General features: G+C 45.8%; 1 protein-coding gene across 2 annotated transcripts in view; it reads left to right on the top strand.

Annotated features, from left to right (window-relative positions):
* The window catches only part of VPS13D (vacuolar protein sorting 13 homolog D), a 132,183-nt gene that overhangs the window by 22,566 nt on the left and 83,922 nt on the right, over window positions 1-25,695 (top strand). For both annotated transcript variants that reach the window (XM_070759063.1, XM_070759061.1), the window contains exons 16-31: window positions 179-343; window positions 1,528-1,658; window positions 2,495-2,627; window positions 3,665-5,887; window positions 8,333-8,481; window positions 9,578-10,630; window positions 11,532-11,622; window positions 12,448-12,574; window positions 14,429-14,609; window positions 15,612-15,794; window positions 17,071-17,269; window positions 18,932-19,142; window positions 20,072-20,243; window positions 21,543-21,649; window positions 22,610-22,819; window positions 23,762-24,015. In XM_070759063.1, the coding sequence (XP_070615164.1) occupies window positions 179-343; window positions 1,528-1,658; window positions 2,495-2,627; window positions 3,665-5,887; window positions 8,333-8,481; window positions 9,578-10,630; window positions 11,532-11,622; window positions 12,448-12,574; window positions 14,429-14,609; window positions 15,612-15,794; window positions 17,071-17,269; window positions 18,932-19,142; window positions 20,072-20,243; window positions 21,543-21,649; window positions 22,610-22,819; window positions 23,762-24,015 (5,589 nt within the window). The remainder of the gene's footprint in view (window positions 1-178; window positions 344-1,527; window positions 1,659-2,494; window positions 2,628-3,664; window positions 5,888-8,332; window positions 8,482-9,577; window positions 10,631-11,531; window positions 11,623-12,447; window positions 12,575-14,428; window positions 14,610-15,611; window positions 15,795-17,070; window positions 17,270-18,931; window positions 19,143-20,071; window positions 20,244-21,542; window positions 21,650-22,609; window positions 22,820-23,761; window positions 24,016-25,695) is intronic.

Raw genomic sequence — 25,695 nt, 5'->3', positions numbered from 1 at the left:
CCAACGGCGTTTAAATTGGATTCGCCTTGTCTGATGATGCTGTATTTATCCCATGTCTCCGAGTGAATTATGTGTTTATTATTTATCATTTCATTATTTCATTTCAATCTATTTATTTTATTCTATTGTTTTATTTATTTGGAATTTGTGAGTTTACTGTTTCTTCCTGTCTTTGCAGAAGATCCTGTCCCAGTCTTTGAAATGCTGTATGAGAAAAACCCGGCTCACAGCAAGTTTGAGAGGCGGCTGGAAGTCAGCACCCAACCCCTTAACATTATTTACAACCCTCAAGCCATTAAGAAAGTAGCTGACTTTTTCTACAAGGGAAGAGTCCTTTCCTCAGGTGAACCTTTCTAGTCGATCACTTTTCCCATCTCTCCCTCTCTCTCTCTCTCTCTCTCTCTCTCTCTCTCTCTCTCTCTCTCTCTCTCTCTCCCCCTCCCTCCCTCCCTCTCTATCTCTCTCTCTCTCACTCTCTATCTCTCTCTCTCACTCTTCCTGTCTTTTTTCCCCTTATGTTTTATAATTAGGTTATTTTCCACCCAGAAAACGAAGGTTGTTTTTTAAAGTTAAGTGGTTCGTTCTACTGTTCCTTGGATAGATTAAGTGTCTGTCAAATTTGTCAAAATGAATCTGGCATGAATTTGATCAAATTCAGGGGGGGTTCAAAAGTCTTAATCATGATGACCAGATTCAGTTTTTTTCAGGCTAAGGCGTGAACTTTATGCTTTCGTTTCCGTGCTTTCGTGCTTTAGTTTTGACCTGGTTGTGTGTTGTGCAGAACCAGTTGTTGTAATTTAGAAACCCACCCTTTGCAGGCTAATGCGTGAACAAACTTTGTTTTGAATGTGGTTTAGCATGATTCTAAAAGACACGGCATGTAGGCAGAAAATGGAAATTTATTTACTTACCATATTTTTCGGACTATAAGACGCACTAGAGTATAAGACACACCGTAGTTTTGGGGGAGGAAAAGAAGAAGAAAAAAATCCTGCCTACCAGCATCCATCTGGGTAGTGTCCGTAGCAAACCACTTGGAACGGGTATATTAGCCTTGCAAAGCTCCATTTGAGAGGTTGTTTTCAGCCTCCGAAACCTCCATTTGAGAGGCTGGGTGGGGCTACATTCAGTGTATAAGATGCACCCAGATTTTAGGAGGGAAAAATGTGTGTCTTATACTCCGAATAACATGTTAAGCTTCAAAAAAAGAGAAAAAAATATAGCTGAAATTTTTCTAAGAATCAAGCAGCCAAGCAACTGTTGCTTCCAGGATTTGCTGTGGAAATTTGCTTTTAAGTCTTTTTTAGCCATGTTAATTGGATTTTTAGATGTATTGTTATGTTGTTTTGATATGTTGTGAGCCGCCCCGAGTCCTTGGAGAGGGGCGGTATACAAATCCAATTAAGAAATAATAAATAAATAAATACATACATTTTAAGGGTGGTGGCCTTGGTTTTCCTTGTTTAGTTTCCATTCTTTGTTTTCTGGACCAACTTCAATGTCTTTTGGGAATAACTCTTAATGCAGGTTTCGGATGTCAGTCTGAGCTGGAGCTAAGAGTGGCTGAAGCTGCCCGAAGACAATACAACAGGCTCAAGATGCAGACCAAAGCTGAAATCCGGCAGACGATTGACCGACTGCTTGTCGGGGATTTTATTGTAAGTGGGTTGTGTTTTCTGTGTGTGTGTGAGAGAGAGAGACAGACAGACAGACAGACAGAGACACAGAGAGAGAGAGAAAGAGAGAGAGAGAGATAAAGAGGGAGGGAGGGAGAAAGAGAGTGTTATAACACAGCCACGTCTTCGCCTAAACCCCTCACCAAATCTCACTGGGTTGAAAAGCAAGTTAAGCCTACAGTCTAAACCATGGTTTCTCAACTTCGCAATTCCTCCAGGCTGGCTGGGGAATTCTGGGAGTTGAAGTCTACATGCATTTGAACATCACATTATTCCAACCTGTACTATATTCAGATTTGGGGTTTAGCCAATTGTTGGGAAATCAAACCTTTTCATTTATTAAACCATGATTTTAGGCTTACTGTGTTTCAATAAACTACGGATTGTTCAAGGGTTCTTTTACATCTAACGAAGGCAACTCAGTATAACTGCAATATATTAAAATCATCAATCCTGATTAATAATAATAATAATTTAATAATAATTTATTAGATTTGTATGCCGCCCCTCTCCGAAGACTCGGGGCAGCTCACAACAATAATAAAAACCAATATTATAGCGAAACAAATCTAATATTAAAAAGAAGCATATAAAACCCTCTCATATTTAAAAACCAAATAACACATTGGTGCCTTTGGTATATCCTTTGAATTTGTTATCTAGGAAATAGACACAGTTGCCTGCTGGTAAATCTGTTTCTAGATTTACTTTTATGGTTATGATCCTAGGTGTGTGTTTTTAAATTTTAGGTTTATACTCAGAGAATCGTTTTGACTGTTTGAAAGAGAACCAAATTTCGTTTTCTTTTATTTTTTTAGGAGGAAAGCAAGCGTTGGTCAATTTGCCTTGATATCTCGGCCCCTCAGGTGATCTTCCCGGATGACTTCAAATTTTCAGACCCTGTTTTAGTCGTCATTGATTTGGGCAGAATGCTGCTCACTAATTCCCAAGGTGCGAGCTTTTAAGTTATTTCTGAGTTTCTGTGGAAAGAGTTTGCTATCATGGACTCTGCCAACTTTGCTCCAAGACAACCCGCCACAAGACAACTTCACTGAGAGACAGTTCAACAATTGAACTGAATTTTCGAAATAGTGAAAACGTTGATTGTTGCCATCCACATTTCATTCTGTCTCTCCTTTGGCATCCTTTCCTTAGTGATTCTATTCCACCAGTTCTTTAGGGTAACTCTTGTCCCACATTGAGTTTCAACATGGTGAGTTGGTTGCAATGAATTGGCCATGGCGAGTTGACCATGGAAACTTAGCCATGGAGACAATCATGGAGACTTGGCCATAGTTGGCCTTGGTGAGTTGACCATGGAGATTTGGCCATAGTCAGTTGACCATGGTGAATTGGCCATGGAGACTTTTCCAAGGTGAGTTGACCATGGAAACATGGCCATAGATGGCAATGAAGACGATCATGGAGACTTGGCCATGGTGAATTGACCATGAAGACTTGCCATAGTTGGCCATGGTGATTTGACCACAGTGAATTGGCCATAGGTGTCTCTGGAGACAATCATGGAGACTTGGCCATAGTTGACCATGGAGACTTGGCCATGGTGAGTTGACCATGGTGAATTGGCAATGGAGACCTGGCCACAGTTGTCTCTTTAGAATCATGGAGACCTGGCCATAGTTGGCCATGGTGAGTTGACCATGAAGACTTGGCCATAGTCAGTTGGCCATGGTGAATTGGCCATGGAGACATGGCCAAGGTGAGTTGACCATGGAGACATGACCATAGGTGGCCATGGAAATTATCATGGAGACTTGGCTATAGTTGGCCGTGGTGAGTTGGCCATGGTGAGTTGACTTGAGCATAGTTGGCCTTGGAGACTTGGCCACGGTGAGTTGACCGTGGCGAATTGGCCATGATGAATTGCCCGCAGTCAGTTGGCCATAGCAAGTTGTCTCAAACCAATGTCTGTCAGTGTGTATATTGCTCAAAGATCATGTGGCTGATTTCTTTCCCTCATTTTCTAGAGGAACACAGAAAGAAGAGTCCGGACAGCCCATCCCTAGAGCTGAGCGATTTGAGCGATGACGAATACAAGACCCCTCCCGCCACCCCTCCCAACACCCCACCTCCTGAACTCAACCTGGCCAGAGAGGACAAAAGCAGTGAAGAGTTCCCGACTGTAGAAATCAGCGAAGAGCAACTTCAGGCACACTTGATGAGCAAAGAAATGTACGAGACCTACACTTTGTCCTTCATGGATCTCCAGATCATGGTGGGGCGGGTGAAAGACAACTGGAAATACGCCCAAGACATCAACGTGGGCCCGACTCACGTGGTGGAGAAATTTAACGTCCACTTGCAACTGGAACGCCGGCTGATCTACACTTCAGACCCCAAATATCCCGGAGCTGTCCTGTCGGGAAATTTGCCCGATTTGAAAATACACATCAACGAAGACAAAATCGTGGCCTTGAACAATTGTTTCAGCAGGCTCAGCACTCGCGACCCAGAAACCTCACAGGGCGGGAAAGGAGCTCCTTTACCGAGCTTGGAAGCACGTGGGAGCTTGCACAATTCCGTGGTGAACTTAACCCAGAGTGTCATCTTGGTGGAACAACACACCAAAGAAGTGCTGGTCGAATCTCAGCTGCTCCTGGCGGAGTTCCGGGTGAACTGTATGCAGCTGGCGGTGGAGAGCAACGGGCGCTACATCTCGGTTCTGAAAGTTTTCGGCACTGACGCTCACTTCGTGAAGAGGCCGTACGACGTCGAGGTCTCCCTCACCGTTCACGGCTTGCTCTTGGTCGACACGATGCAGACTTACGGCACCGATTTTGACCTCTTGATGGCATCACACAAGAACCTCAGTTTCGACCTCCCGACAGGAAGCCTACGAGACAGCAAAGCCCAGTCCCCTGTTAATGGCCTGAGCGAGATCCTGCTCATCGGAGACCTGGCCGAGAAACGCACCTTGACCTCCAACCGACTCTCCGGCCTGTCGTCGAAACGCGACGAATCCTTAATCAAGCTGGAATACCAATTTGTCACCGCCGAGTGCCCGTCCATGAACTTGGACAGCTCCCTCCAGGTGCTGACCGTCCAAATGAACAACCTGGACATCATCCTCAACCCGGAAACCATCGTCGAGCTGATCGGCTTCCTCCAGAAATCCTTCCCGAAAGAGAAGGACGACGGGAGCCCTCAACCGCTGATGACCGACGCCGAAAAGACCCTCGCCGAGCAGGAGACTTTCCAATCCACCCATTCCCAAAGCGTCGAAGTGGCCGTGGAAATCCACTGGCTGAACGTCCTCTTGCTTCGGACGGTCACCTTAGCCAACCGGGAGAAATTCGGGCGGAAAATCGCCACGGCAAGCATTGGAGGCACCAAGGTCAACGTCTCGATGGGCAGCAAGCTGGAAGTCAACGGCTCCTTGGGCTGTCTCCACCTGATGGACCTGACCCAGGAGAACATGAAAAACCAGTACGTGGTCAGCCTGGGCAACACAGAATGGTACGAGCGCCTGATCCGCGACGTGGGCTGTGCCCGGCCCACCTTCCCCCAGTTCGAGGATGCCGGCGGAGGTGGCCTCCCCGACGCGCTCTGCTTCACCTTCCTCAAACAGTCGGCCATAGAGTGCTCCCTCCTCCTCCAGATGGCCTCACTGCACTACAACCACTCCGCCAAGTTTCTCAAGGAGATCGCGTTGTCGCTGGACGAGCTGGAGGAGAACTTCCGGGGCATGCTGAAGAGCGCGGCCAACAAAGTGACCACCGTCCTAGCCACCAAGACAGCAGAATATAGCGAGATGCTGTCTCTCTTTGACACGGCACCGAGGTCCAGGGACCCTTTCAATCTGGAACACGACGAAGGGGAAGAGCAACCGCCGATTTACCCCAAGGCGGAAACCATCAAGCTGGTCTTAAATGTCAAGATCGAATCGCCCGTCGTCTCCATCCCTCGTAAACCGGGCAGTCCCGAACTCCTGGTTGGTCATTTGGGACAAATATCCATCCAGAATTTCGTGACAGGCGAAGACAACCTGAGGAGCGACAGTCTGCAGGTGGAAATCAAAGACATCAAGATGTATTCGCTCAATTGCAGCCACTTGGCGGGCAAAAAGGACTCGCCTTCGGAGGTGTCCTCCCCTGTGCTACCTTCTCCGCCCGGATTTACCAGCTGCGGCTACCAAGAAGAATCTCAATTCACCCGCCATGATTTTTTCGAATCTTTACATAAAGGTCAAGGTAAGTTTGTGCGAAAGTTGCTCTGGGTGATTTGCAGCTTCCGGTCACAGAAAGCTGATGGAGAAAGTCAGGTTCTACATTTAGGCAAGAAAAACAACATGCCCAGATACTGTATATAGATACGCCCACGGAGAGGGGCAGCATACCAATCCAATAAATAAGTAAGTAAGTAACTAAGTAAGTATTACCTTGCTCAACAGTAGTAACTGTGAGAGTCACTTAGTTACTTACTTACTTACTTACTTACTTACTTACTTACTTACTTATTGGATTGGTATGCTGCCCCTGTCCGTGGGCGTGTCTGTATACAGTATCTAGAGTCCTAGTGGCGACCATTTAAACAGGAGCCAGCCGTGTGCAGCAGCTGCCCAAAAAAGCCAACACAGTTCTAGGCTGCATTGATAGAGGGATAGAATCAAGATTACGTGTTGATATAATAAATAAAGTGTTTATATATCACTTTATAATTCCTTGGTAAGGCCACTCTTGGAATCCTGCATTCAGTTTTGGTCACCACGATGCAAAAAGGATGTTGAGACTCTAGAAAAAGTGCAGAGAAGAGCAACAAAGATGATTAGGGTTGTGGAGGCTAAAACATATGAAGAACGGTTGTAGGAACTGGGCATGACTAGTTTAATGAAAAGAAGAACCAGGGGAGACATGATAGCAGTCTTCCAGTATCTCAGGGGTTGCCCCAAAGAAGAAGGAGTCAAGCGATTCTCCAAAGCACCAGAGAGTAGGACAAGAAGCAGCAGGTGGAAACTAAACCAGGAGAGAAGCAACTTAGAACTTAGGAGAAATTAGTTAAATCAATTAATCAGTGGGACAGCTTGCCTCCAGAAGTTGTGAATGCTCCAACACTGGAAGTTTTTAAGCAGATGGTGGATAACCATCTGTCTGAAGTGGTGTAGGGTTTCCTGCCTAAGCAGGGGGTTGGACTAGAAGACCTCCAAGGTCCCTTCCAACTCTGGTTGTTGTTGTTGTTTATTGTTTTAAATTATGAATTGAATGGCCTACGAAAGGATATGGGAAGCTCTTAAATGTTGTTGATTTCAGCCAACGCTTCTCAGTCTTGACAGCCTTTTAAAAGTATGGTTGTGATTGGAGTTTAGTTGAATGGTTTTAATTGGTTGGGGGTTTAGATTAGATTTTATATTGGGTTTCTTGCATTTTGTATCTTTGTACTTGATTTTATTATATAAGCCGCCATGAGTCTGTTGGAGAAGGGCGGCCTAGAAATTCAACACATAAATCAATAGATATGCATCAGTGAGGATTGTCAGTCATCCAGCAAGAGTTTTTGAGTTCAGCAACTGGGCTTGTTGTTGTTGTTGTGGGATCCTTGGTGCTCTCTGAGCTTGAGGGATTGGATTAGGTGGCATTATTAATGCTAGAAGGGAGCGGGTTTTGCGGAGAAGGGGAGGGGGAAAAGGAGAAAGAAGGAAAGAGAAAAAATGAAAGGGAAGAAGGGAGAAGAGGAGGAGTGTGGAGTCGTTGGTCATCTCTGAGCTTGGTGGGTTTTTTGCAGATGTTTCATGACCCTACAAAAAGATATGGATCAAATTGAATGAGTCCAAAGGCGGGCTACAAAAATGGTGGAAGGTCTTAAGCATAAAACTTATCAGGAAAGACTCAATGAACTCAATCTGTATAGTCTGGAGGACAGAAGGCAAAGGGGAGACATGATCAAAACATTTAAATTTCTTAAAGGGTTCAATAAGGTTCAGGAGGGAAGTGTTTTTAATAGGAAAGTGAACACAAGGACAAGGGGGCACAATCTGAGGTTCATTGGGGGAAAGATCAGAAGCAACGTGAGAAAATATGATTTGACCAAAAGAGCCGTAGATGCTTGGAACAAACGTCCAGCAGACGTGGTTGGTAAAGCCACAGTCACTGAATGTAAACATGCCTGGGATAAACATAGGACCAGCCTAAGATAAAATATAGGAAATAGTATAAGAGCAGACTAGATGGACCAGGAAGGTCTTTTTCTGCTGTCAATCTTCTATGTTTCTATGTTTCAAGTAAGTGGCATTATCAATGCTAGAAGGGAATAAAGATTTGAGGAGAGGAGGAGGAGGAAGAGGAGGAGAAAAGGGGGAAGAGGAAGAAGGAAGGAAGGGAAAGGAGGGAAGAAGAGAAAGGAAGAAGGGATGAAGCTGAAGAAGGGAGGAGAAGTAAGCAGAGAAGGGGGAAAGGAAGGAGGAGGAGGAATATGGGGTTCTTGGTGGTCTCTGAGATTGGTGGGGAGGTTTGCTGACATTTCATGACCCAACTAGATAGCATCATCAGTGTTTAGAGTGGAGTGAGGTTTGAAGGAAGAGGAGGAGGAGGAGGAGGAAGAGAAGATAAGGAGTGGAGAAAGAGGAGGAGGACTGTGCGATCCGTTGTGCTTTCTGAGGCTGGCTGTTTTCAACTATTTCACACAAGTCCCTTCCCTCCCAGCTTTCCACATTCTAAATAACGCCACCATCCAGTTCATCCTGGAGAAGATCCCAGTTGAGCCCAGCACGGAGCTGGTCTTCTCCCTGAGCGACAACGTCAACCTTTCGAGCCTGATGAGGATTGAAGGGAAGTTCGTCAACCCTCTGCAGGTAAAAATAATAACAATAATAATATTTGTTTAAAATTACATTTTTTTTTACATTCTTAAATATTAAATATTAAATATTAAATATTAAAAAACCATATGTTTTAGCCTCTAGTTTCCTAACCATCTTTGTTATCTTCCCTTCACTTTTTCTATAGTTTCAACATCCTTAATTCAGATATCTGTTATCTGTTTATTTGTTTGCTGTTTACTGTACCACTGTTCATTGTATTTTATTATTGTTGTGAGCCGCCCCGAGTCCTTGGAGAGGGGCGGCATACAAATCTAATTAATAATAATAATAATTGTTGTTGTTGTTGTTATTATTATTATTATTATTATGTCAGTACAACACAGCAAACGAGATCACTATGCTGGATTTCGTATTTCATCACCAGTCGGGCGCTTCCCAAGCACCTAGGACTGCCTGATGTAGCGGCGAATTATGTTTGCCGATCCCAGTAAAGTCGCCTTTTGCAATTGACAGATGGAGATTTTGTCAATTCCGATGGTTTTCAAATGTCCGCTGAGATCCTTTGGCACTGCGCCCAGCATGCCAAGTACCACTGGGACCACTTTCACTGGCTTATGCCAGAGTCGTTGCAGCTCTATTTTTAGATCTTCTTATTTCACTAATTTCTCTAGCTGCTTGTCCTCAATTCTGCTGTCTCCTGGGATTGGGATGTCGATGATCCATACTTTCTTTTTCTCCACGATCACAATGTCTGGTGTGTTATGCTTCAGAATTCGGTCAGTCTGAAGTTGGAAGTCCCATAGTAGTTTTGCTTGCTCATTTTCGACCACTTTTCTAGGCTTATGATCCCACCAGTTCTTTGCCACTGGTAAATGGTAGTTCTGGCACAAGTTCCAGTGGAGGAGGATGAGGATGATGATGATGATGATTATTATTATTATTATTATTATTATTATTATTAGCATCTAAAGTTTCGCTTTCATACCCTTACTCTAGGCCGAGAAAAAAAAATGTGGTGCATTGCTTTCTGGGCAACCCTCATACATACAACAACAATAAAGCATTTATTACATTTATTTATTAAAGTTCAAAATGCTCACCTTGCTCTTGTTTCCGAACCACACAGGTGATTCTGGCCAAGCATGTCTACGAGCAGGTGATGCAGACCTTGGACAACCTGGTCTGCACCGAGGACCTGACCAAGCCTCCTTCCAGCTTCCCGTCGTCCACTTACTCCAGCTTGGCTTCCCCTTCGGCCTCTCTCCGGAGCCTCAGCACCGATTTCTCCTCGGGCCGGAAGGAGAACGGCTTCTTCACCCACTCGACCTATCCCGAGGCCAAAGTCCCGCCGGTCCAGGACGCCTCCCGGTCGTTCACTCAGATCCAAGCCACCTTTCACATCGCCCAGCTGCAGGTCCAGCTTAGCGGCGACCTGACCCTGGGGGCCCAAGGCCTGGTCAGCTTGACCTTCCAGGATTTCGATGTGGAGTTCTCCAAGGACCACCCTCACACCTTGTCCATCCAGACCACTTTACGCTCCCTGCTGATGGAAGACCTGCTGGTGAAGGATCCAGAGTCCCCCTACAGAAACCTCATGGTGTCCCACGGGGCCCCCAAACCTTCCAACCTGACCCACAAAGAGTACCTCTCCCAGTCCTGCCCCTTGGTCTCCAACGTGGAGTATCCGGACATGCCCCGTTCTCTCCCTTCTCACATGGAGGAAGCCCCCAACGTCTTCCAGTTCTACCAGCGGCCTGTCTGCCCCGCCCAGCCGAAGCCCCACCACGGAGGGGCCGAGGAGGAGGGCTGCTGCCCGCTGACCCCGCCGCCTTCCCCCACCGCCAGAGAATTGACCGCCGTGCCCACCGGAAGGAGCGACTTCGACGACTCGCTGGTCCACATCAACGTCCTCCTGGTGGACCGGAAGCACCCGGAGTTTTCTTCCCGCTACGACCGGATCAACCGCAGCGTGGACATCGACTTCAACTGCCTGGACGTCCTCGTCACCCTGCAGACCTGGGTGGTCATCCTGGATTTCTTCAGCATCGGGTCCACGGCCGAGAACCACGGCGTCAACGTGCCGGGCGGCGACGTCCAGCAGGCCGCCAAATCGGAGTTGACTCCCTCGGCAGACGGTGAGGCGCAGGAGGAGGCCGTCAATTCCAAATTGGACCTGAAGGTAGGAGAGGGGGGTTATCCCCACACCGTTGGCAAGCACAGGGCATCGTTATAATGGCTGTAATCTTGGGGGGGGGGCCTTCAAAATAATTTAGCAAGGGTTTCTCTGCCTGGTTCCTGAGTGGGTGTGGCCATGGGGGGAGCATTTTTGCCTCTCTGATAATGAGGAGGGGGAAGAGGAAAAGAAGAGGAGGAGGAGGGAGGGAGGGAGGAGAAGAGGAGGAGAGGGAGGAGGAGGAAGAGGAGGGGAGGGAGGAGGAGGGGGAGGAAGAAGAGGAAGAGGAGGAAAAAGAGGGGAGGGAGGAGGAGGAAAAGGAGGAGGAGGGGAGGGAAGGAGGAGGGGGAGGAGGGGAAGGAAGAAGAGGAGGAGGAGGAAAAGGAGGGGAGGGAGGAGGAGGAAGAAGAGGGGAGGAGGAGGAGGGGAGGAGGAGAAGAAGAGGGGAAAGAGGAGGAGGAGTGGAAGGAAGAGAAGAGGAGAAAAGAAGGGGAGGGAGGAGGAAGAAGAGGAAGAGGTAGAAGAGGGGGAGGAGGAGAAGAAGAGGGGAGGGTAGAGGGGGATGAGGAGGCCTAGGCGGAGGAGGAAGAAGAGGGGGAGGAGGAGGAGATGAGGGGAGGGAAGAGGGGGTTGTGGAAGACGAGGAGGGGGACAAGGAGCAAGGGGAGGAAGAAGAGGAGGGAGAGGAGGAAGAATATTCACATTCACTTAACCAACATGGCAAGAAAAGTCATAAAATGGCTCAAGACTCACTGAGCATCTTTCTCATTTTATAATATAAATTTGGGGCTCCATTATACAGTCATATGACAAGGACTATCTGTCCTAGATTGCTACTATTATTTTTTTTTAAAAGAGGATCTTGAGCTAGTTGGCCATCTGATGGGGAGTCTTTCTGCTTCAACAGGTCCACTCTCTGTCCATGGTGCTGAATAAGGCCACCAACGAACTAGCCAAAGCCAACGTATCCAAGCTCGTCACCCACGTGGAGACGACAGGTGAGTCTTAATTGACCTGCAAGGTGTGAGTTGGTCAACTTAGTCATCCATGAGGGTTTTGTGTCCTACCTTTAAAATCCGTTTTTTAAAAAAAATCACTCCCCCATAACTACATAGCAAATGGTTTCTCCCCATCGACAGCATCCCATGAAAAATGGAAGGGAATTGACATTTAAAATCCCAACAGAAAAGAAATAAAGATTCAGACCTCTCTAAATTTATTCCTCCTCCAACTTCAGAACGGAAAAATTGACCTGATAATGATAGCCTGGCCCCAGGTGGGCTCTTTTAAGGCACAACAAGCATAATGTTGATTTTAGGCAATAAACCAGAGGAGTTTAAAACTTTACCGTGAACAACGCAAAAAAAAAAAAAGAGAATGAAAATACTTACCTGGTTAGAAAAAAACCAGAAAGCAACATACAAGCTTAAAGCCAGAAATATTCTTGTTAGGCATAATATCAGAAAAATAAAACAAAGGGAATACATATTTAATATTACATGTCTTGACAGCAGCGAGAATTGTGTTTTGAGTATTGGGAACATGAGGAAACTCCTAAAGATGGAAATATAATTTCTTTAAAAAAACCTAGAAGACACAGAAACAGATAGTAAAGTAACGATAAGGGATAAGAAAGATATAGAATATTTTTTTAACATGAGATTTGTTTTATTCATGGTTAGACCATAGAGGTAGAAATTAGAAAGATGACTGCTATGGACAAATAAAGGATAACAGATTATCACTATGTATAAATAAATTATTATTATTATTATTATTATTATTATTATTATTATTATTATTTTAATCTTGCAATTTTGCAGAAGGGGATTTGACCTTCCGGGGCAGCATCGGGAGTTTGTCCCTAAGCGATCTGACCTCCCACGGAGAGCTGTACCGAGAACGCTTCACCACCAGCGGGCAAGAAGCCCTCATCTTCCACATCCACAAGTAGGTGGTGGAATCTCCTTTTTCTTACCTGGGTTCTTCTCAGGGTTTTTGTGTTGTTATTGTTGTTGTTGTCAACATTTTTGCCAGGACCCCGTTTTGGTTAACACATGAATTGGGGACGGGGGGGGGGGGGGAGATGGAAAATGTGGTATGATGGCTGGTGGCTCAGGAAACTAGCAAGGGGTCATTTGATCCTGGAGATACAGGATCTTGGAGACTAATGATTACCTGCTATTTTCTGAGCAACTGAGGCATATCCTGGTGGGAACAAGCCTTCCTTCCTTCCCTTTTTCCTCCCTCCTACCCATCTTCCTTTCCTCACCCATCTCCTCCCTTCCTTCCTTCCTTCTTCCCTTCCTCCCATCTTCCTTCCCTCTTGCCTTCCATTCCTCCTATCTCCTTCCTTCTCTCCTTCCTTCCCTCTCTCCCACCCTTTTGCCCTCCATCCTTCCCTCCCTCCCACCTCCTTCCTTCTCCCTTCACTCATTCCTTCCTCCCATCTTCTCTCCTTCTTCCTTCCTGCCCTCCCTTCCTCTTTCCTCCCTTCCCTCTCCCATCCTATTTCCCTCCCTCCTTCCTTACTTCCTTCCCTCCCTCCCTCCCATCTCCTTCCTTCACTCCCTCCTTCCTCCCATCTTCCTTCTCTCCTTTCTTCCTCCTTCCTATCTTCCCTCTCTCCCATCCTATTTCCTTCCTTCCTTTCTTCCCTCCCTCCCATATCCTTCTTTCCTTCACTCCCTCCTTCCTCCCATTTTCCTTCATTCCTTCCTTCCTTTTCTCCCTCTCATCTCCTTCTTTCTTTCACTCCCTCTTTCCCCCATCCTATTTCCCTCCTTTCCTTCCTTCCTTTCCTCCCTCCCTCCCATTTCTTTCCTTCCTTCCCTCCCTCCCATCTCCTTCACTCCCTATTTCCTCCCATCCTATTTCCTTCCTTCCCTCCCTCCCTCCCCAAATCCAGTCCACACACACCCATGCCCCTCCTACTCCACTTCCTGGACCCAGCATGGCTCCCCAAAGCTCTCTTTTGTGCCCACTCTCCCGTCTTCTGAAGGCCGGGACAAACACTGACCGGCTCCCAGACCTCTCGGCCTTTGCCTTGCAGACCTGATACAAGCACAGCATCCACAGTATTCCAATCAAAGATCCAGAATACAGTGATACCTTGTCTTACGAACCTAATTGGTTCCGGGACGAGGTTCGTAAGGTGAAAGGTTCATAGGAATCAATGGAAAAGCGATTAATGCATGCAAGCCCAAAACTCACCCCTTTTGCCAGTCGAAGCACCCGTTTTTGCGCTGCTGGGATTCCCCTGAGGCTCCCCTCCATGGGAAACTCCACCTCTGGACTTCCGTGTTTTTGCGATGCTGCGATTTCACTGAGGCTCCCCTCGCTGGGAAACCCCACCTCCAGACTTACGTTGCCAGCGAAGTGCTCATTTCTGCGCTGCTGGGATTCCCCTGCTGGGATTCCCCTGCAGCATCGCAAAAACACGGAAGTCCAGAGGTGGGGTTTCCCATGGAGGGCAGCCTCAGTGGAATCCCAGCAGCGAAAAAACGGGCGCTTCGCTGGCAACAGAAGTCCAGAGGTGGGGTTTCCAGCGAGGGAAGCCTTCGGCTGGCAATGGAAGTCCGGAAGCGGGGCATCCCAGCGGCAGCGGCTTGGGTTCGTAAGGTGAAAATAGTTCGGAAGAAGAGGCAAAAAAATCTTAAACCCCGTGTTCGTATCTCGAAAAGTTCGGATGACAAGGGGTTCATAAGACGAGGTATCACTGTATATAAATCCTGTTGGGTTTAAAAAACAAAAACAAAAACAGAAGCATGTGGGTTGTCTGTTCCCCCCCCCCCCCCCCCCAAGGTACGGCCGGCCGGATGTGTCCCTTCAGAGGGAGTGTGACGTGCGGGTCAGCCTGCGGATGGCGTCGGTGCAGTACATTCACACCCAGCGTTTCCAAGCAGAGGTCATCTCCTTCATCCAGCATTTCACGCAGCTGCAGGATGTCCTGGGCCGCCAGAGGGCAGCCGTGGAGGGCCAGACGGTGAGTGGCGCAAGGCGCCTCCCCTCCAAAACTCCCCCGAGGTGTTTGCCTGGGAGGGAGAGATCCTCTGATCTTTCAGGTGGCTAAATGGATATTTATCTTTATGTTCTCCCTTAAATCTCCCAGAGGGGCTTTTCCAAAAAGGCAATAGGACTTCCTGGCGTTTTGCTTTGCTTTGCTTTGCTTTTTAGTTTAGGTTTAGTTTTGGTTGGGTTTGGTTCAGTTCAGTTATAATTTCAGTTTAGTTTAGGCTCATTTCAGTTGAGTTATAATTTTAGTTTCAGTTTAGGTTTAGTGCAGATATAAGTTTAGTTTACGTTCAGTTCAGTTTAGTTATAATTTTAGTTTAGTTTAGGTTTAGTGCAGATATACAGTAACTTTAGTTTTGGTTTAGTTTAGTTATAATTTTAGTTTAGTTTAGTTGAGGTTTAGTTCAGCTTAGGTTCAGTTCAGTTTTAATTTTAGTTTAGCTTTTAGGTTTAGTTCGGTTTAGTTATAGTTTTAGTTTAGTTTAGGTTTAGTTCAGTAGGTTCAGTTCAGTTGTAAGTTTAGTTTTGGTTTAGTTTAGTTGTAATTTTAGTTTACTTTAGTTCAGTTCAGTTATAAGTTTAGTTTTGGTTTGGTTTAGTTTAGGTTTAGTTCAGTTATAAATTTGGGTTTGGTTTAGTTTAGGTTTAGTTCAGTTTAGGTTCAGCTCAGTTGTAAGTTTAGTTTTGGTTTAGTTTAGTTGTAATTTTAGTTTAGTTTAGGTTTAGTTCAGTTCAGTTGTAAGTTTAGTTTTGGTTTAGTTTAGTTGTAATTTTAGTTTAGTTTAGGTTTAGTTCCGTATAGGTTTAATTTACAGTTTATAGTTTCAAAGAGAAACACCAAGAAAGTCCAGCTGCCTCTTGAAAAAGCCCCCGGGACCAACACAACCAGGATGCCTCTCCTTGAGATCACTTGGAAAGCCACCAATGGCTTTTTAAAACATCCTTCCTTCCTTCCTTCCTTCCTCCCTTTCAGGTGAGAGACCAGGCCCAGCGAGCAGCCAGAATCCTTCTGGACATCGAAGCTGGTGCTCCCGTCCTCCTTATTCCCGAAAGCTCCAAATCCAGCCAGCTTATCGTAGCCAATCTGGGAAAACTCAAAATCAAAAACCGCTTCCTCATGGCAGGCCCTTCTGCTACATTCTCGCTCAGAGATAAGGTGAGCTGTCACGCCATTCCTTTCTGTTTCTCGACAGTGTGTGTGGCCATTTATTTGGTGTGACTTCTATGCCGCCCAATCCCATAGGACTCAGGGCAGTTTACAACAATATAAAAATACAACCCGTTAGTGAAAAAAGTCAAATATGAAATGCTAAAAACTATTTAAAACCCCATTATAAAACCCATTGAGCAATATAATCAAAGCAAACTTGCATACCAATCAATCATAATTTGGCCGTGATAGATTCACAGCCCCCAGGCCAGCAGAGTGGAAGCCGTATGGACATGGGGGGGGAGTTGATTCCATAGAGCCGGGGCAGCCACAGAGAAGACCCTTCTCTGTGGTCCCGCCAACCTGCATTGCTTAGTCAACGGGACCTGGAGGAGACCAACCCTTTGTGATCTAATAGGTCTCTGGGATGTTAGTGGCAGGAGATCGTCCCATAAATAGTTTGGTCCTAAGCCATGGAGGTTTTTATAGGTGTTAACCAACACCTTGTATTGTGACTGGCAGGGTGTCCAGCAAACCTGGAAAACATGGAAACCAGGGAATTATCAAGGAAATCAGGAGTTTGAGAAATACTGTATCAGGGGATTATTAGGGAATTCGTGAAAAAAACGGAATAAATCGGGGGGGGAAACAAACTGTATTAAAATGTTTAAAAGTCAGAGAAAAACCATGTTTTTTAAAAAAGGATCGCGCTGCCTGGCAGAGTCAAGAAAAAATGAACATAACTGTGGTCACAACTTGCTTCCTTAGCTACCGATATTTCTCCATGGCTTAGCCGTTTGGTATGACGTCATCTACGACCGCGCCTTAACTAGATCGCAAATTACAGGGGAATGTCAGGGAAATATCAGGGGATTTCAAAATGCTTTCCCCCCTGGACACTCTGAGTACTGACATCGGGGGTGAGTTGATTCCATAGAGCCAGGGCAGCCACAGAGAAGGCCCTCCCCTGCGATCCCGCCAACCTTCATTGCTTAGTCGATGGGACCTGGAGAAGGCCAACCGTGTGGAATCTAATTGGTCTCTGGGAGGTATGTGGCAGGAGACGGTTCCATAAATAGTCAGGTCCTAAGCCATGTAGGGCTTTATACGTGATAACACCTTGAATTGTGACCGGAGTCTAATCGGTAGCCAGTGCAGCTCGTGGAGCGTTGACGTAATATGGGTGGACCTCGGTGCACCCAACATGAAGGGCCTTGCTGTTAAGACTCGGGGGTTTTGTTTTTAAACCAAATTGCTAATTTACACAGTTCCTCTTAATTAGGATCCTGTTCTGTTTTCCTCACCGCTGGGGACCCCAAAGCACCACCTGAAAAAGACTCCGAGTAGCGATGAATCCAAGAAGGCCCTCCAATTCTCGGATGGTTTGCCCACGAAAGAGTCCGGTCAGAATAGCGAGCACGCCACAGAAATTGGGGCAAATCCGACCCCATCCCCTCCTTTGTCGTCAGTGGATAATCCTGGTAAGTGAACGAGCTGCTACTCCACTAAGAGGGTCTTCCCTCCTCATCAGCCTGTTGCATCAATTCTGGGTGGGTCCTGCTAATAAGGAATATGAGTGGCTCTCAATTAATTATTTGTGGGGACCCTGTTGTTCTCCAAGCTTGGTGGTTTCCTGTCAGACGTTGAATAGAATAGAATAGAATTTTTTTCAATTTTTTTTTAATTGATGTATTATTTTCTTTATTTTATTTTATTTTTAGTATTGTCCTTTGTATTGTACTTTTCTGTATTTTTGTATTTATAATTGTAAATAAAAATTTGTTTAAAAAAAAGAATAGAATAGAATAGAATATGGAATGGAATATGGAATAGAATAGAATATGAAATGGAATAGAATGGAGAATAGAATACAATAGAATAGAATGCAGAATAGAATAGAATAGAATTCTTTATTGGCCGAGTGTGATTGGACACCCAAGGAATTTGTCTTTGGTGCAGATGCTCTTAGGGTACATAAAAGAAAAAGAGACATTTGTCAAGATTCATGAGGTACAACACTTAATGATTGTCATAGAGGTCAAATAAGCAATGAGGAAACAATCAATATTAATGAAAATCTTAAGGATACAAGCAACAAGTTACAATCATACAGTCATAAGCAGGAGGAGATGGGTGATAGGAATGATGAGGAAAAAAAACCTAATAGAAATAGAAGTGCAGACATAGTGACCCAACTAGGGAACATCATTGGTGCTAGAAGGGAGTGGGGTTTGCAAGGAGCAGAAGGAAGTGAATTTGGGGTCCTTGGTACCCTCTGAGCTTGGTAGTTTTCTTGTCGACGCTTCACGACTCAGCTAGGGAACATCATCAATGCTATAAGGTAGAGGGTTTAAAGGTGGAGGAGGAGGACTGTGGGATCCTTGGTCCTCTCTCTGCTGTATTTTTATACCTAGGTTGTACCCCGCAGCTTACCTGTCTCCTGAAAAGGGTTAGCTTCTCTCCATATGTTCCCCCCAAAATTTGTTCCTCCTGTTAATTTATGACAGCTGGTTTCGGCTGCGGTCAAATACAATATGGTAACGTTAGGACGTTGAGCCCTTCCTGCCGGGAAAAATTAAGCCTGCTCTTTTACAGGCTTAATTTTGACCTTTCTCGAGGCGGCGTACAACATTATAAATGCAACAATATATATAAAGAAATCTAAATTACTTTAAAAGAATTATACAAAATTACTAAACATGTTAAAAAAACCCATATACAGCCATGCGCATTCATCAATTCAATCATTCATAATATCGGCCGGAGACAATCTCGTCTCTCATGGCCTCCATGCCCGCCGGCAGAGGTGGGTCTTCAGAGCTTTACGAAAGGCCAAGAGGGAGTGAGTGGTACGTATCTCCGGAGGGAGTTCATTCCAGAGAGCCGGGGTCACCACAGAGAAGGCTCTTCCCCTAGGCTCCGCCAGATGACACTGTCTGGCTGACGGGACCTGTAGAAGGCCGACTCTGTGGGATCTAACCGGACTCTGGGATGCATAAAAAGGTTTGCTTCTCTCCACACATTCCCCCAAATTGTTCCTCTTAATTTGTGAGAGCTGGTTTCGCCTGCGGTCAAATACGGCACGGTAACATTAGGATGTCGAGCCCTTCCTGCAGGGCAAAATTAAGCCTTCTCTTTTACAGAGCAACAAACCTGCCTCCTGGACTGCATCATGGTTGATCTGCAGGACATGGACATCTTCGCCGCGGAACGCTACCCCCGCGAGTATTCCCAGCCTGCCCAAGACGCTTCGCTGGATTTAACCTTCCCGTCTTTCGTCATCCGGCAGGCAGGAGGCAGCCTCTTAACGGAACCGTTCAGGCTGAAATTGCAAGTGGAGAGGAACCTGGACAGGTGAGTTTGTGCCTTTGTTGTGGATGATGCTAAGAGTCTGTAGGCAGGAGGTGTCTTGACGGAAGGCACTCTGGAACAAAGAGCAAGCATCCCCTTTTATTGTCCTCAAGTTACATTTCATTAGTTTATTTATTTATTATTTATTAATTGGATTTGTAGGCCGCCCCTCTCCAGGGACTCGGGGCAGCTCACAACATATCAAAACAATAAACAATATACATATCTAAAAAATCCAATTAATATAGCTAAAAAACTTTAAAAACTCTTAACAATATTTAAAATCATTCATTTCCATTCACACAGCAAGACATATAGGGGGCACAATCTGAAGTGAGTTGGGGAAAAGATCAGAAGCAATGTGAAAAATTATTATTTTACGGAAAGAGTAGTAGATGCTCGGAATGAACTCCCAGCAGACATAGTTGGTAAATCCACAGGAACTGAATTTAAACATGCCTGGGATAAACATAGATCCATCCTAAGATAAAATACAGGAAATAGTATAAGGACAGACTAGATGGACCAGCAGGTCTTCTTCTGCCGTCAATCTTCTATGTTTCTATTTTCCTCCCGTAAAACTAACACACTCTGAAAAATACCGTATTTTTTGCTGCTTGGTAAATAACATGATCCAAACTCAGACGCTTGGCCACTGGCATGTACTTAATGACTGTTGCCATGTCCCGGGGTTACCCGACCCCCTTTTGCGACCGTCTGCCGATCAAAGTCAGTGGGGATTCAGCGCCACTAACCGAGCAACCACGGCAAGGAGGTTTTGTCAGACAGGGAACAAACTCAACTCAACCAGGGCCCCGCTTAGCTACAGGAGTTTTGGGTTGCAGCTGTATATCGAGAGCGATCTGTATTTTCCGATGATGGTTATGCCACGAAAGGTAATGCATTCTTTTTTTTCTCCCCTCCCCATCCAGGGAGATCAGCCACGCCGTGCCGGATATCTCGGTCCACGGCATCGTCTCTTCGGTCCACTGTTCTTTGGATCTGAATAAATACAAGCTGGTCCGGGGTCTCTTGGAGAATAACTTGGGGGAACCCGTGGAGGAGTTCATTCGGCCCTACGACCTGCAGGACCCAAGAATACATGTGAGAGAGCATTTCTGTGGTTTTCGTTGTGTGTTTCGTTGCATGTTCCAGTTCAGGGATCCCTGGAGGTCGTCCATACATGCCTCTAAAATATCAGCAGTATGATTTTGGGTTCTGGGTGCTAAAAGGTTAAACCGGAAATAACCATGAAAGTCACTTGGAAGGTTTAGGGGCACTTGCTGGGATATTTAATGTAATTTAATTTAATTGACTTATAGGCCACCTAACTCCTTTTGGACTCTGGGTGGTGTACAATATGTCATTATTATATTGTGGAGATGGTGTTTTTTTTTTAAAAAAATTAAAGCTCAGCCCTCAGTGAAAGAATTTTTTAAAAAAAGTTCAGCCCTCAGTGAAAGGAAGCAACCTGTCCCTGGGTTAGGTCTTCCTTCCTTCCTTCCTTCCTTCCTTCCTTCCTTCCTTCCTTCCTTCCTTTTCTCCCTCTCTCTCTTCCTCCTTGTCTACCCTTCTCTCCTCCCTCCCTTCCTTTCTTCTTCCCTCCTTCTCTTCTTCCCTCTATCTATACTTCCACCACTCCCCTTCTCTCCTTCCTTCTCTCCTTCTCTCCTCCCTCCTTCCCCTTTTCTCCCCCCACCCTTTCTTCTTCCCTCCAGCTGTACTTCCTCTCTCCCTCCCCTTCTCTTCTTCCTTTTCTCCCCCTCCCTCTTCTTCCCTCCAGCTATACTTCCTCCTTGCCCCACCTTTTCATCTATCTTCTCTCTTTTCTCCTTCTCCCCTCCCTTCTTTCCTCTACATCTTCTTTCTGTGTCTACTCTCTTCCTCCCTCCCTCTCTACTTTCTTTCCTCCCCTCCTTCCTCCCCCTTCCTCTTTCTCTCCTTCCCTTCCTCTCTCATTTTCTCCTTCTTTCCCTCCCTCTTTCAGCTTCTCTTCTGCCTTCTATCCTTCTGTCCCTTCCTTGTATTATAGCACTTATAGCATTGAGACTTATATCCCGCTTTGACAGCCCCTCTAAGCGGTTGACGGAATCAGCCTCTTTTACCCCAACAATCCGGGTCCTCGTTTGACCCACCTCAAAGGGATAGAAGGCTGAATCGACCTTGAGCCAGTGGAGAGAGTTAAACCGCTGAACTACAGCAGAGCAGATAGCAGAAGGAGCCTGCACTGCTGCACTCTAACCACTGCGCCACCCTTGCTCGTATTAAACCTGCAAAATAAAAGTTGAGAGCTACATAAGGTGTCAGACTGGATTTTGGGATTGGAATGACCTTCCCAACCCGGAATTCAGCCAAGCCTGGAGGCATCTGTTGCCAAAGCTTTATGTTTTTTCCTAATTCCAGACGGTGCTGAGTGGCGAAGTTTACACCTGCCTGTCCTTCCTCATTGACATGGTCAATGTGAGTCTGGAACTGACCAGCCCCCAGTCCAAGCAAGGCTCCCTGGCCAGGTATGATTGGTCCCCCCTCGCGGATCTTAACACTCGGGGGAGAAAGCTGCTGTGGCCGTATTGCATGGGGAAATGCTCAGCATTGTAGTAAGTGGACTATAGCAGTGGTAATGTAAGTAAGGCAAATATATAAATGTTTCCAAAATAAAATAAAATAATAGGTGGCAAATACATTGGACAGCACTGTGAGAATTGGGTTTTCAGCAGCTCAGTGGCCCAAGGGGAAAAACAGTCCCTTAAGATAATCAAGATAATCATTATTAAAAGATAATCAGATTAATCAAGATTAATCTGGGGAAAACTCACTCTGTTTCTCTCCTCTCTCTCTTTTTGTCTGCCTCTCTCTTCATCTCTCCCTCTCCTCTCTCTTTCCCTTTCTCTCTCCTTCTCTCTCCTAACTCTCTTTCGCTCTCTCCTCCCTCTCTTTCTGTCTCTCTCTGTCTCTCCACCTCTTTCCCTTCTCTCCCTCTCCTATTTCTCTTTCTCTCTTTCCCTTTCTATCCTCACTCCTCTCTTTTTCTCTCTCCTCCCTCTCTTTCTCTCTCTTCTCTCCCCTCCTCTCTCTCTCTCTCTCTCTTGTTCTTTTTCTCTCTCCTTTCTGCTTCTCCTAACTCTCTTTCTCTCTCCTCTCTCTCTCTTCACCCTCTGTCTTTCTGCCTCTCTCTTCTCTTCTCTCTCTCTTCCCTCTCTCTCTTTGTGCCTTCTCTCTCTCTCCTCCCTTTCTCTTTCTGTCTCTCTTCTTTTCTCCTCTCTCTCTTTTTCTCCTCCTAACTCTCAATCTCTTCTCTTTCTTCTCCCTCTCTCTGTCTCTCTTCTCTTTCTTTCTTCTCCCTTTCTGTCTTTCTCTTTCTTCTTCTCTCTTTCTCCTCTCTCTTTCTGTCTCTTCTTTCTCTCTCTCTCCTCCCTTTCTTTCTGTCTCTCCTATCTCTCTCCCTGCCTCCCTCCTCCAAATTTGTTTAGGTTCGACTTTAAAAAATCCAAGCTGCTCTTTGAGAGCTTCTCCAATCAAACCCGAACCATCAACCTGGTCTCCCACTCCATGATGGCCTTCGACACGCGATACAGCGGCCAGAGGGCCTCGGCGGGAACCCCCAATGTCTTCAGCTGCATTTTCCAGCCTTCGAAAAACAGCCAGTCCCAGGGGGCAATCCAGATTGAGCTGCACTACAGGTAAAGGAAGGCTCAGGTGCCTTTTTTGCCCAGAAGGCTCCAGTGGAGCCCAGAAGCCGAGAGTGCGGAGGGGGTCCACTGTGCTTTGCAGTCCAACCTCTTGCTTAACGCAGGAATCCAAGTGAAAGCACCCTTGATACACAGCCAATTAATTGAACATTAGAACAATTAACTAGCAGAACAGCTTGCTTCCAGGAGCTGTGGGTGCTCCAACACTGAAAGTCTTTAAGAAGAGATTGGACAGCCATCTGTCTGACATTGCCTCCTGCTTGAGCAAGGAATTAGACTAGAAGACCTCCAAGGTCCCTCCCAACTCTGTTTTCCTACATCCTAGAAACAGTATGTAATAGAAATCTATTTAGATATAATTAATCTTTGACATTTCATCTGGAGACGCTTCAGTGTGGCTTATAGTTCAGTGAAAAAGAACTAGTCCCCTTTAATGAAAGGGAACAGAAGGCAGGAGAAAGGGGAGGGAAGAGGTGGAGAAAGAAGGGAAAAGGAAAGGGAAGGAAGAAAGGGAGAAGAAAAAAAGAAGGAAAGAGAAAGAGGGGAGGAGTAGGAGGTAAAAAAAGGAAAAAAAGAATGGAGGGACAGGAGGAAAAAAAGGAAGGAAGGAGAAGAAAGGAGGAGAAGGTAGGGGAAGGAAGAGAGAAGGAAATGGAAGGAAGGAGAAAGGGAAGGACAGGAGGAAAAGAAGGAAGAAAGGGGGAGGGACAAGAGGAGGAAAATTAGGAAGGAAGGAGGGAGAAAGGGGACAGAAGGTGGAGAAAGGAGGAAAGAAGGAGAAGAAAGGAGGAGGAAAAGGTAGAGGAAGGAAGGAAGAGAGAAGGAAAAAAGGAAGGAGAAAGGGAAAGGTCAGGAGGAAAAGAGGGAAGGGAAGGAAGGAAGCTAGCTTGTTACCCTTTCCATTAATCCACCTCTTCCTTTTCTCTCTTCCAGGTCTACCAAGGACTCCTCCTCCTTCACCGTGGTCTTGAACAACCTCCGTGTCTTCCTGATCTTCGACTGGCTGGTGCTGGTCCACGATTTCCTCCAAACCCCCAGCAACCCCAAAAAACCCTCCTCCCCACCTCCTGCCCGCCTTGGGGGCGAAACGGTCATTCCCAAAGCTATCAAGTGTGGGATTGTCACCAAGCGTTCTTCGCTCCAGATCTCCACGGAAAAACAGCTGGAGGTCAAGGTCAACGTGACCGGTAGGGGGGGGGGTGTTCCTGCAGAAACCTTAATCATAATTTATTGAACAAAACAGCGAACCAACACCCCCCAAACCAGAGCCAAATTATCACCTGTATTTGTCTTGTTGTGGGAACCCCAGCTTCCATGAAAATAAGACCCTGTCTTATATTTTTTGGAACTCTGAAATAAGCGCTTGGCCTTATTGCCACACACACACACACACACACATTATCAGGAGAGGTCTTATTTTGGGGGGGATACATGATATCTATCTATCATCTATCTATCTATCTCCATCTTCCTATCCCTCTATCTCCTTCCTTCTTTATTTCTCTGAAAATAAGGCCTTGTCTTATATTTCTTTGAACCCTGAAATAAGTGCTTAGCCTTATTGCCATGCCCTCAAAAGGCCAATTGGGCTTATTATCAGTGGAGGTCTTGTTTTGGGGAAAATAGGATCTATCTATCTTATCTTATCTGTCTTATCTATCTATCTATCTGTTCTGTCTGGGTTCCCCCAGACCTCAACACCAACTGGAAAAAACAGCCAGACACTCTGGTAAAAGCCAAAAGTATTTTATAACTGGAAAAAATAAGCACAGAGGAAAACCTGTTCTTCCCAACAGACAGGATATAATACGGTACAGCAGGGTCCTGATGTCCAGTCAATACAGCAAGCTTCTTGCTGGCACCCTCCCCCAAGGTTTCAATAGTCAAAGGCACAAACCAGGATTCCAAGACGCCAAAGTTCACAGTCAGGTCCCACGACTCTCAAAGATAAAACTCCACAAGCCAGGAAGGGTGGGTCTGCCTTTTAGCCTTTCCCAAGAGCACCACACCCAAACCCAGCTGTTGCCACTTTAATGCTGAAAGTATTTAGCCAATTGATTCCGTCTCTGAGTAGCTCTTCGTTGTCGCAGATCAATTATGGCTTGTGCACTTTCCTCTAAGGAATCCAGGCTGCTTGCTGGGGAGAGCTCCCCCTGGTGGGACTCTGGCTGTCCTCCCTCTTCTTCAGCCTGGGATTCCTCCTCCTCGTCTGTCTGCACCTCCTGTTCCTCAGCCTCTCCCTCTGAGCTGGAAACCGACAGAAGGTCAGCCGTTCCCGGAGGGGCCTCAGACGGAACCACAACACTATCTATCTATCTATGTAGCTCCATTCACCTATTTATTTCCCTCCCTCCCTCCTTCCTTCCTTCTTTCCTTCCTTCCTTCCTTATTTCTCAAAAAATAACACCCCGTCTTACATTTTTTTGAACCTTGAAATAAGTGCTTGGCCTTATTGCCATGCACTCAAAAGCCAGATTGGTTTTATTATCAGGGAAGGTCTTATTTTGGGGGAAACAGGGTATCTATCTATCCTATCTATCTATCTATCTCCATTCACCTATCCATGTATTTCCTTCCTCCTTTCCTTATTACTCCAAAAATAAGATCCTGTCTTTTTTTAAAATCCTGAAATAAGCTTTATTGCCATGCACTCAAAAGCCCAATCAGGGAGAGGTCTTATTTTGGGGGAAACACTCTGTCTGTCTGTCTGTCTGTCTATCATCCATCCATCCATATAAACATTCAAGGTCATTAAGCATGAAAGACCTTAATTTCAGGACCAGCCGTTAATTCAAACGATCTCCCAACAAAGGGAGGTAAGACCGAAGATTCTTACATTTTTTTAAAAATCCCTCATATTAAATAAA

The sequence above is a fragment of the Erythrolamprus reginae genome, chromosome 8 (genome assembly GCF_031021105.1).
Source record: "Erythrolamprus reginae isolate rEryReg1 chromosome 8, rEryReg1.hap1, whole genome shotgun sequence".
NCBI classification, from domain to species: Eukaryota; Metazoa; Chordata; class Lepidosauria; order Squamata; family Dipsadidae; genus Erythrolamprus; species Erythrolamprus reginae.
This window is presented reverse-complemented; position numbering and strand designations above follow the sequence as displayed.